This window comes from Strix uralensis, chromosome 1, assembly GCF_047716275.1.
Source record: "Strix uralensis isolate ZFMK-TIS-50842 chromosome 1, bStrUra1, whole genome shotgun sequence".
Taxonomy (NCBI): Eukaryota; Metazoa; Chordata; class Aves; order Strigiformes; family Strigidae; genus Strix; species Strix uralensis.
The window spans coordinates 137,525,660-137,538,273 of record NC_133972.1 but is presented as its reverse complement, the minus strand read 5'-3'; the positions used below and the strand labels follow the sequence as shown (position 1 = coordinate 137,538,273).

General features: G+C 36.6%; 1 protein-coding gene across 2 annotated transcripts in view; it reads right to left on the bottom strand.

Moving 5' to 3' along the window:
• C1H8orf34 (chromosome 1 C8orf34 homolog) overlaps positions 1-12,614 on the bottom strand; it is a 174,507-nt gene that overhangs the window by 100,326 nt on the left and 61,567 nt on the right. For both annotated transcript variants that reach the window (XM_074893887.1, XM_074893878.1), the window contains exons 6-7: positions 9,448-9,617; positions 4,982-5,148 (exon numbers count right to left, since the gene is read on the bottom strand). In XM_074893887.1, the coding sequence (XP_074749988.1) occupies positions 4,982-5,148; positions 9,448-9,617 (337 nt within the window). The remainder of the gene's footprint in view (positions 1-4,981; positions 5,149-9,447; positions 9,618-12,614) is intronic.

Below are 12,614 nucleotides of genomic sequence, written 5' to 3'. Positions count from 1 at the left end.
CCTGAAGATGTAGTTTAACTCACAAACCCTCCTTCTCAGGGCCTTGGGGCCTCTCTTCTGGCAAATAATGTATTCTAGTCACATAATGGAGGAGAAGTTTTTGTCCAGCTGGGAGAGACAACAAAGAGGAACAACCTGCTGTTAATATTGTAATAATTTATCAGGTCTAGAGTCTGTTTCCTGCATGTTACCAAAGACCTCTAGGAAACAGGGAAATCAGGAATGTCTGTTGAACCAGAGGCAATGTACTGAAAGCATTGCAGATTGGATGCTCTTTCATTAAAGCACTCAGAGACTTATTAGAAAAGCAGTATAGATATTTAAGGGGTAGACCTACCGGGCACTGAGTTATTGTCTCACCCTACAGGCAAAGGCAATCTTTACTAAATTCTGTTTATCTCCTCTTGTTATAAAATGTAAATATATAACCAGCCAATCTTTCAGGGGTGCTACAATGATTAAGTAATTAACATTTGGAAAGCTCTTGAAGAAAAAAGAAATTCTAAAGATTAGAAGAGTTATTAAAGCAAAGAGAAGATATCAGGTATCTCACAAAGGAATAATTAAAAAGTATATTACTACTTAAAGTGCATTTCTATCTTTAAAGATTCTGGTTTATAACTGCATAGCAAGAACTACACATAATAAACATCAGGCAGACAATCACTGAACTTTCACTTAAGACTTCCACCAGTATTACTGTGAAACCAGCTCTGAAGAAGAGATGGTTATACAAGTCCTGATACTGCAAACACATAAATTTAGCTTAGATATATGATTATTTGCATTGAAATCATAAAGACTTTTCAGAATCATACGCATGGCATACGCACCAATTGCAGGAAACAGACTTCAATTATCACCACCTTTCACTTCAATCACACCCTTGTGAGCTTCCTGGCTACACCTATCTTTGGAGTGGTGTTTCATAGTAAACTATTGCATAGCATGTATTAACATATGGTAACATTTTTAATACTGTGAGCATGCATAAAGATTGGACAACAACAAAAAAAGAGGTGATTGAGCATTATGACTAAATATCCTAGAATCATGGAACCATTTAGGCTGGAAAAGACCCTTAAGATCATCCAGTCCAATCATTAACCTGACACTGCCAAGTCCACCACTTAAACCATGTCCCCAAGCACCACATCTACACATCTTTTAAATACCTCCAGGGATGGTGACTCCACCACTTCCCTGGGCAGCCTGTTCCAGTGCTTGACAAACCTTTTTGATGAAGAAATCTTTCCTAATACCCAACCTAATCCTCCCCTGGTACAACTTGAGGCCATTTCCTCTTGTCCTACCACTTGTTACTTGGGAGAAGAGACCAACACCCACCTCGCTACACTCTCCTTTCAGGTAGTTGTAGAAAGTGATAAGGTCTCCCTTCAGCCTCCTTTTCTCCAGACTAAACTGGAGAACTCTCAGTTGCCCCTCAAAGGACTTGTTCTCTATATCAATATTGTGTTAAACAGTACAGAACTTATTTTTCATCTTCCTTACTTGTAAAAAGGTCAGAATGTATATGTAAGTCCAAGTGTGCTACAAAAAACCTTATGCTTTTACTATGTGTATGTTTATGCATAACAATACATTTAAACAATGATATTCTTACACTTAATCAAACAACTGATTTTTTTAAAACCAAATGAGTCATGCTTTCGTGACTATTCAATCAATATTCCCCGCAATTTCTGGGAAAATACAGTTCAGTCCTCTCTAACAGACATCAGTAAGATACTGAGGAAATAACATGATGTCAAAGTCTCAGTGGACTTCAGCCAAATGTGAAAGACAGCTTAAGCTCAAATGTCATGGAATTCCAAAAGGACTGCAAAGTTTCACAAAGAACTACTTTAGCTCCTGATTAGATTTAGAAAACACAATACTTGGCATTATGATGTATATAAAATGAGCCTCTTGATACCATTTTCAGTCACAGACCTCAATTGCTTTACCCTTGTACATTTACAAATACATGTGATTTCACAGTTACAGTTCTCAGCTTTTTAAAGTCAGGAAGATCCTTTCCATTATGATGTTACCTACCAGTAGTCTATTTCAGCCACCTGCGCAACTGAACACACTTAGAAAGTTACCAGTGCATTAACTACCCTCCTATGCATCTTATATATAAGCAGTGATAACTGAAATCAGAATGTAGCCCCATAATATTCTTTTTCATCTTTGCACACAAATTTATTTTGAAAAGGATTCTTCAACAGTTTAATTGTTTCTTCTACTTGGAATGTTTAATTCTAGCTAAACCTTCACTGATAATTTTGATATGAGGGTTTTTCTTTTAAAAGAAAATATACCAACAGTCAGTTTCTTGATTTTAATACCTAAATAAATCAACCAAACTCTGAAAAAGATTCTCTTGAACACACATAATGATGGAAGTTTGTGTTCAAGAAAACCTGCATAAGTAGGGTACACATTAAAATCATCTGCTATAAATAGTAGAATTTGTTTTCCCAGAATCCAGGCTTAGGAGCGTGAGGTTTTGTTATTTTTTAAGAAAGGGCTGAATAAGCAACGAATACTGAACTCTAAAGGGAACAAGTCAAGTAGCTATATGCAACAATGCCCTGCAATTCAGTGATGGCAGAAAGCCATGATTTGAAACTAGCTGTACTGCATATAAGCAGTGGAAAAACCATCAAAGCAGTTAATGGATTAATGCAGTACATAATAAAAAAAATCAATTCCAGTATCATACGGTTACTGATCTGGAAAATATAGCACTGAAAAATACCTGTTTGCTAATAGAAACTTAAGTTCTTTATGCTACCTTCAAAAGAAAATATAACACCCTTCCTGGGTAACACTTTGTCATACCCTCAAGTTTTGAGCACTTCTGGAGGATGTAACCTAACCGTTATATCAAATATAAAACACATACTGTCAGCAAATTGCAAAATGAGAATTAAAATAAAAGCCAGTCTTCCAGCAGCACTGCATTTTCAACACCAAGGTGTGCATACTGAACTTTCTATCAGTCGTAGTTACTATAACATGGCTATATTATAACCACCATAACCATGGCTACTCACCAAGTATGCCATGATTTTGTTTCAGAATCTCCGTAACACATAATAGCCTACCCATATCAGAGGTCCTGTTCATGACCTTTCTTAGTTTTAAGGTGATTTTGTATAAACTTTGCCTGTTTCGATGAAACGCATGACAGAAAAATGTTCCAGGTTTCTCATGACACAAAACCAGAATGGATTCTTATAAACGAATCCTTATTAAAAAAAAATCCAAAACACTTCTTTGTACATAGATAATATTCTGCCCAAACATCGACACTAGAAAATAAAACTTCCTTTATACTGCCTTTCTGGTTCCAGATACCTTCAGGGATTCAAGTGTCTGGAAGGAAAGACCTACACATCTACTGGATACCCTTTCCTCACTATATCCACAGAAGTTAACAGAAGACTTTACTCTGTATGTGATACATAATGAGGCCAATAACATCAGACTCACACACAGAGAGCTACCTACTGTATCTTCCAGATGCCACAGAATCTGAGAGGAGTCCTGTGGCTTATGTCAGCACAAGACACCTATTCAAGCTTTCTTTTTATGTCACATTGACAAAGTTGGAAAGATCTGTAAATTGAAGGAGGAAATATGGAGGTAATGCAGCTACAGACTAATTATGGTCTTCACTGGAATCCATGGATTAGTTCTGGAAATACCAACTAATTCCATGAAGACTGCAGGCCCACAGTCACAAACACTGTGACTTCCTTCAAACACAAAGAACTAACTGTGATACCTGAGTGACCCAACCCATTATCTCTTCTTTCTTGTAAGAACAAAGGCATGCATCAAACTTAGAACTACTGAAAAAAAGAAACCGTGTATTAATTCACAATTATTTAAGCATAACAAAACACTTTTTTACCATGAGCATGGTCAAGCACTAGAACGGGTTTCCCAGAGACGCTGTAGAGTCTCCATCTTTGGAACCAAAACCCAACTGAACAATGTTCAGAGCAACCTGCTCTAGCTGACTGTTTTGAGCAAGGGGTTGGACTAGGTATCTCCAGCAATCCCCTCCAACCTCAACTGTTCTGTGATTCCATGAAGACTGTGGTAAGGAAGCAACAGAAATATAACAGAAACAGAGTAAAGCACCATGTGTTTTTCTGATTTTTAGAATAAGGTCCAATCTGAAACAAATAATTTGTGATAGAATTTGTAAATGTAAGAACTCTGAGCTATCCTGAGATTGCATATTTCCCTTGCTTTGATCCCACATAAATTTCTATATAGAAAAAACTGGGGGAAAAAAAAATCCATTACTACCTTTTAAGCATCTTACATTGAAGCTTTTAAAAACAGCAGAAAAGAGACTATTAATTAACTTTCTTTAATAATTTCCCTCCTTTCACAATTAGTAATTCTAGGAAAGGAAGGAAGCAGTGAGCACAGAGCCTTCTAGAGTGCAATTTAACATACAATACAGCCTACTGGAAAATTCAATCAAATCCTCTGGAGAGGTTACAAATTCACATTGCATAAGCTATTTGTAGCTAGTAATTCTCAAATAAAACCCACTGAAGTTAGAACTGTGATACAGCTAAGAAAAAGAACAACCACATGAAAATTAGTGAAACTGATTTTGCTCCTCGTACAGAAATACATCCTCCAAGTAGAACCTGCAAGTGATTGATGTAGAAATTCAAATTAATTATTTAAGCACCTGAAGTGTTTGATATTTCACAGGATGTTGATGCAACTGGCAGTTTATTCACACATATATACAGTCTTCATTACATTCACTCCTGAAAGTTGCAAGTTAAACCCTGTGAACCTTCACACAGCTGCTGGATACTTTAGCTTCAAACATAGGGAGCAGTTTCAAACTAATCTATGTTTGACCGGATATTACACTTTTTAGATTAATCTATAATAAAAAAAGTATCAGAAAATACACATAATTTTTTGCAGTTACCCAGCAGTTCCATTGCATCATCTTCATTGTCAATATCTTCTTCAGTTACAGATGGAGCTGTGCTTTGAGCAGAGTCAAAGGAGTCCTGAGAAAGCATGGCAGCCAGCAGTTTCTTATGTTGCTGCTGTTGTTGTTTTAGTCCTTTGGTCTTTGGCTCCATTTTTAAGCTGTGAGGGAGGAAACCACAACTTTCTCTTACTGATGCTCTCTACAAAACATGTCACACATTTGTCAAATTACTGTAGCCCATGATGTCTTCCCGATCTGAAGGTTAACGCCATCACACATAAACCAGCTGGTTATCACTCATTCCCTGATCACTGGATGTTCTAAGTCAGTTTGTGTTTTCAGTTTCTACCTAAAGTTTTGATTGAATGATGATGGGAAATTTCCCATTGACTTTATGGGCAATAATCAAGTCTAAATAAGCTACATATACAGAACAGCAGGATGTCAATTACTAATCAGTATTGCTAAGGCACTGATCGCACAGCAACAAAGCTGACAACAAAGAACTGCTCCCCTGAGTGGTTATGTTATCACAACCCCACACGATTAAGGACTATATAGTTGTAACAGCTCTCATGGTTTGTTGACCTGTGTCCCTAACCTACAGACAACTGGAACTGCACAGAAGTTAGCAGAAGAGCCTAAGGCAGGACTTGCTACAGTTAACAATTTCTGATTCCTTTACAATATCAAGATAAAGACAGCGGTACAGAAGCTTGGTGCCCCACATGAGAGTGTCAGCAACACCTTAGACTGTCTTACAGTCTACTGCAGGAAGGCAGATCTGTTGTAAATGTATGAAATTTAGTATAATCAATGATAGTTAATTTCCTACTGCAAAGATAAACACTAATAAGATAAAGTGGACCTTGAAGATGAAGAACAGGCTTTGAATTTAGGACATCAGGTTATGGATGGGGCCTCTGAAAGCCCTAATTCATTTCAGGCTCTAAGAAACAAGAGCATCATATTAAAAATTACTCCAATTCCCCAGTGTGTATATACATTATCCCTTGAGGAAGTTTCCCAAGAGCTTTGTTCCTCAGAATTTCTCCTGGAAATTTTTCATGTAGAAAACTACTAACAACGACTTGGAAATGAGTTTAATCCTATTTTCACGGTGTTCAGATTTCTAAAAGATGAGCTCAGTACCAGCAGGATTGCCATCAGCACTTTTATACGGTCCCTTATCACATAGTAATACCTTGCCTTGCTCCCTTACAGCAGCAACAGAGAGCAGTACAAAACCAGTGACAAATACAATCTTTCCTCTGTAGCAATCCAGAACATTAAGGGCAAAAAGGTGACCCTTCTTCATCAGTTTGATAAGACATCACTAATACAGCTACCTCAGACTGGCTACACTATCTTTTCCAGTCAAAGTAGTAGTGAAACCTGTCCTTTCAGTTGCTCAAAGTTAATTCCCCTTCCTTTTTTAAGTAACTGGGCCTGGCTTTCAGATATACAATGTGTGCTTCTGTTGCTCATCATCACAGGGATGTATGTTTTTAAGGAGAAAATAGTGGTTCTTTCCCACTGTCCAGTACCAAATGGAGCAAAAAGTGAGGTTCGTAGCTGCAAAGACAGAAAAAGCAGACAACTCACAGATTCCCAAATATCATGTACTATGTATACTCACTATGATCTGCTTTATGCTGAAAAGACCAATATTAAAAATGGGCATGTTATCAACAGACCAGTGGTCCGTAGGAATATGCCATTCTCTGCAGCCTATTCAGTCCCCTATAGAATGCTATGAATGTGTAAGGACCCAGGGCTTCCCCTTCCACCAAACAGAAAAAGCCTGTATGCTATGGTCTGTGAAAACAACACAGAGAGAGGGAGTCACATGACACTGATGGCAATTACTCTACCAGTGATCTGTCAGTGCCTAAGACTCTGGATATTTATATATTATTTCATTTATGTAGCATTTCCTTATGCTTAGTGATAGGTAAAAGAAAACAGGTTACCGGGAAATGTGACAATTACAGTTTTCACTTTCCTGTTCTTATGCCGTAACTAAAGATTACTTTGCTGGCTTATCACATAAATCCTGATAATTAGTGATCAATTAACTATCATTTTTTATTAAAAGTGTTGCTAAATCAAATTTAACAAGATATAATTGAAAACATTTAAGGTGAATTTCAAATTGCTCCCTCTTCCAGTTGCCAGGTAAAAATGTAACTGAATTATTTTAGGCTACATTAACTATAAAGTAGATGAATGAAATACAGATGAGATAGCCAAAAATTCTTTTCAACTGATAACAACTTCACTCTTTTGAGAGTTTCATTTAATCTCATAAAACCTGTACTATTCCCATTACTTTTAAATCTACTAGGTATATGCTACATTAAAACTAAATTATTATTACTTATTACTTGTCTCTTGCATTTGATGTATAGTTAATTTCAAATTCTGCTAATAGTACTTTAATTCCCAGTAACATTGAATCAGACCTTGAAGAAACTGCCTGTTATTAGTGAACTATTATTAAACATTCAGATTAACCTTGATCAATACAATTCTTTTGAACTTCCTTATATAGGTGGCATCAATTTTAGTATTACCACTATCTCAAAGTTCTGCAATTTTATGATTATTTCGCAAGACTGCAAACATGCTTTTTATAAATGCCTTACAAAAGCTGATGAAATGCTAATGAAGCAAAGAATTATCCTAGACATAAAATCAGTCATCCAAATGTAAATCCATATGCTGCATGTAATTTAGTAGTTATTCATTTCCACTGAATATCAGTATTCCCACTTAATGATACACATTTTCCAACAGGTCTTCAGCACTTACTGCACCAAAGAACTAGAGATATCAGTGTCCTACAAGTCTTTCCTGGCATCAAGTACCCCATATTCTCGTTATCTCACACACCAGGCAATGTGATTTTGTCATGATACTCCACAAGACTTCTCAAATACTATTCTCAAAGCCATTAATCACATTTTTTTAATTATAGCATTAGCTGTGAGGTTTCTCACAGCTTGTACCACCCTCTCCAAAGAGAAAAATATGCTGCTTTGAATCATCTTTGTTACTCAGAACTAAACCTCTTTGCTCCCTTCTACAGATTAGACAGAGATGCTTATTTCTGCTCCTTCTTATCAAGAGAAGGGACACAATATCCTCAATTTTGTCTGCAATGTGGAACAGATATTTATTCAGTGCCTTTATTGGACTGCTGAATAAGGACAAAGAAACCCAGGCCCTCACAATCAAGCTGCAGTGCCAGCTGTTGACTCCATTACTTTCCCAGGAACCGCACTGGAGAGACCCAGTGTCTGAGTTCTGTTGGTTCCAGTCCAACGTCTGGCTGAGGGATCATTACTACGTGCTGCTACTTCTTTGAAATAGTACTACTTTCAGCTTCCCCCACAATAATCTAATTAAAAGAAGAAAGAAGAACTCATGGATAACAAACATTCCCAACATGTGAGGAAAGTTAATGAATGCAGCCTGTAAGAGTACAGCAAGTGACAGACTAGTTCCCTTGTGACAGGGAGGTGAATTCCAGCGTAGAAGGCACATGGAGGACATACTGAAGGAATACCTTAGACCTTTTCAAAGAAAAGCAGAGAGTTTCTGCCTTCTTAAAAGAGGAAGAAAAAGGTGTCTGCCGCAGTCAGAGTACTGGTTATAATCAAGGAGAAAGGCAACAGGGCTGAGGGAGAACCACAGGTTTTAAGCCAATTAACAGAGGCAGTGCACAAGCTTTACACTTACAAAAACCAAAAGCATGAATCCCTTTTAAAGAAAGGCTGTAAATACTCCATATTCTGTGATAAACAGGTATCTTTAAATCATGGAAAACGGACTCCTTGTAAAAATTATAATCTCTTCCATGTAGCTGAAGCATATTAACAAAGATACACCCCCATCCTCAGTCAAGTGCAATAATCGTCAGAAGTTATTTACTGCAGAGAATACAATTTTCTTTTTGAGAAAGAATTGTTAATAACACCAAGATGCTAAGTATAAGAACTGAAGATGAATTTAGGAAGTCCTGATAAAAATAACATAGATGCTGTTTCCCTTGTCTATCTTTCCTTTGAATGAGAAAATCAGATTTATCACTGAAGTGTCAAGAAGATTAACAAACAGCTACTACCAACTGCTGAAAGACAGAAGGGTTTGAAGTACTTGAATGAAGCTATACATCACAAAGTTATTATACAATGGACCCCAAACATGTCAACATACACTTAGCTTTATACATGGAAATAAAAACATGAGATTGCAAATGAGTATAAAGTTAATCATATATAAAAGCATGAGAAGAAACCAGTCACATCTTAATGTCTTCCATTTATTCTGCATGCTGACACACTATGGCATGGGAATTTAAAAGCCCTGCACTCTGTTCTCAGAAACAGGGTGTTACAAAGACAGCTCTGCTTCACAAATTATAAAATTTCTAGGCCAAACCAAAATCCCACCTTCCTCCAGGACTGCTGCTATCCTCGCTGTCCCACTGCTCATTCTTATTTCTTGGTATTGGCGGCTGCAGCATCTCAGCAGCCAGTGGGTCTGCATCATTCTCTTCACGGCCAATCCATTCTCCAATCACACGAGGTCTGAGAAGGGGGGTGTTAAAACCTGTTGTGTCCTGAAAAGAAATAAAAAGAAACCAAACAGAAACAGTGCACTGCTTGTTCTCAACCACACATGTGAATAGGAAAAGAAAAGAAGAAATAGAAAATAAAACTATTCACTAAAAAAGTACAAAACCAGTACAGTACATTATCATTTCAGAGGGCTATAAAATACCCAGAAACAACCCTGGACTAATGAAAAGTTTCCTATTAACAAAATACCAAGAGAGAGTTGTCCATCCCGATGCCTCAAATCTCTCCTATTTCTTACTTTTCAATAGCAACTGTAGCAACTGGGGGCATCATCTTGAAAATTACAGTTTTTTCTTTATAAATGTACATCTCTTAAAACCAGCACTATATCAGTTCTGCTAAGAAACATATGAGCTCATTTGTATAATAAACACTGCAGCCAAAAGACTGTTGTAGATTAATAGCATCGCTCTTATTTGCATTATGAATTAATGCAAAACTAATAAATACATCTGCATTTGGCATTTTAAAAATAACCCTGCTGGGATTTACATAATGTATCTTTCAATTCTGAAAATGGTATTAACATTTTAATAAAATGCATTTCTGAGACTAGTACTCATATTTTTAACCACTTACTGGAAGAAGATAGCTGGAGAGGATTACAAGAAGCAAGCAAAATATAACTGGATTATTGAAAACAATAGCTATAATTTGCATTATTATATTAGGAATTTAGATTAGGGAAACAAATTGTCCTTAAAAATTGTATGAAAAAGCTGCTCTGAAGTGGTATCTCTGTTCTCAATGTTACTAGAACAGTTGTAGATAAAGGATCATGTGCAACAGTATAGTCAAACTAGAAAACATGCATGTGTGCAAAAAAATAGATATGAAATAATGGGATAGGAATATTTATTTTGCTTTAAACTCTTTTCTAGGCTAGCAAAGACATTTCAAATACAGTGTTCCTAATTAGGAGAGATATATTCTATTCCTATCCTTTAATGAGAGAAAATTTTAGAAAAACAAATCCTTGGCTGTTACCTAGCTCAGTGTCTCAATAAATACTGCTGCCATAAAACAATGCTTTCCAAACAAAGAGCATCTGGAAAAAGTACAGCACAGTGATTACTTAGCCTAGCAACCATATTTTCTCATCTTCCTAAAACCAAACCATTTTTAAAGTCTCTTCCTAATTGACACAGATATGGTAAAAGCACAGTTTGAAGTAGAGGCCTCTGCTGAAATGAAACAAACAAAAAAAGGACACAAACTGCTTTCGTATTAATATATTTACCCCACTCTGCCGAGACACTGTAATTTTGCTCAGCAGAACTCCAAGAGCTTCCATTTTGATAGAGTCAAATGTGACCCAGGCCCTGGATTAGACTCATTCACCCTTGCTCTTTTGTTCTGCTTCCTGCAATGTGCCTGTGAGTGCATTACCACACTCCACTCTCCATATGTCTCTCCAGAGTCACTTGACTAATTCACTTTTTACACAATGTCTGTTTTCTGCAAGGTTGACATGCCACAGTAGGACCACTGAAAATGGAATGCAGCCAATACAAAAGAGAGAAATCTGAGGAAAACACTGGCTTCAGAGGTTTTAGAACACCTAACTACTGGTGTCTTTCTTTTATGAACTTACAAATTACATTTTGTGCATTGTCTGGTGCTGTGTCATAGCCAGGTAATGTAGACTAGATGACAGTGGCCTCTGGGTCACTTGACAGGCATAACCTGTCATGGGTGTGATTAGCATCATATGTCTATGAGCTAGGAAAAAAAAAAAAATTCACAATGTCTTCATTACATAAGGTGCTTACATTAGTTTCTTTAAGTAAGAATCATTTCGCCCCTTCTGAGGCTTATTTCTGCTCCTCTAGCCATTTTTTCTCTTCTCTTTTTCCCTAAGAGAAGTTCTAATAATTAAAATGCTTCCTGCAGCTAGTTAAACTTGCAACAACTTGCAGTGTCAATCTTGGTAAAAGCTTTCAGTCCCTTAAGTGAAAAGGAAAAGCACCTAAAAATCTACCCTTTTTTTCAGTACCGTAAGTTTTTTCTGACACTGTATACTGCACCATCAGCATATGAATAAGTAAACCATGAATTCTGTGTCTGTCCTTGTTATGCTGATTTCTTTTCTAGACATTTTAGGGATTAAAGTAGCACTTTCATACTCTACTTAATAGAAATGTAATTTACATTACATAGTCATGCTTTGCTTCACTTTATCACCTTGCTTCCCTTTTTGAATCTTGTTAGATTAGTACTCCACAGTTTCAGTGACCTAATTTATTTTCCTCCTTTCAACTATATAAGCAGCCACAGTGAAAACAGTAAATGAAGAATCAGAGACAGCTTCATTCAGAACACCAGGATGTTTATTTGGCACCTCATTTTAAAAGTTTCAACAAATTCAGATGAAGTATTCTGTTCTCAAACAAGTTTTTATAAGGTCTTTTTATATATAAACCTTAGAATCTTAACTGACTTCCATTTTATATTCCCCCATAAATAACAGAAGAGATTGACAGTGACATTAGTGTGCTCAGAAATATTTTCAGGACAGGTAGGTATTTAAATCTGTACTAAATAAACCTAGAGGATTATGTTATGGTGCAGTCCAGATGTCATCCACTTATTCACATCAGTGGCTACCAACTTGACACACTCAAGCTTCCTTTATGTGGAGACCAGGAGAAGGGAAAGACTGGAGGACAGCTGAATCTCATCTTCACATTGAGTTGAGATGTGGTTGCAGTATGCAACCCCTACCAGGGAGCACATTTGTGTATCCATTTACTGAAGCATAGTTTTAAAAGCTCAGTATTCCTTATTTCTGGTATGGATTTTGAGGGAACCTTCATAGTGAGAAATACTTTCAGGTGAAAAGAAATTTGTTTATTTTTATGACTTAGAGTAGTTGTTTCCTCTATTTTATTAATTATAAGCTGTTTACATTGTAGTAATACTACAAATAAGAAGAAAGAATACCCTAGACACAGCATAGAAAAAATGTTTTAATATTA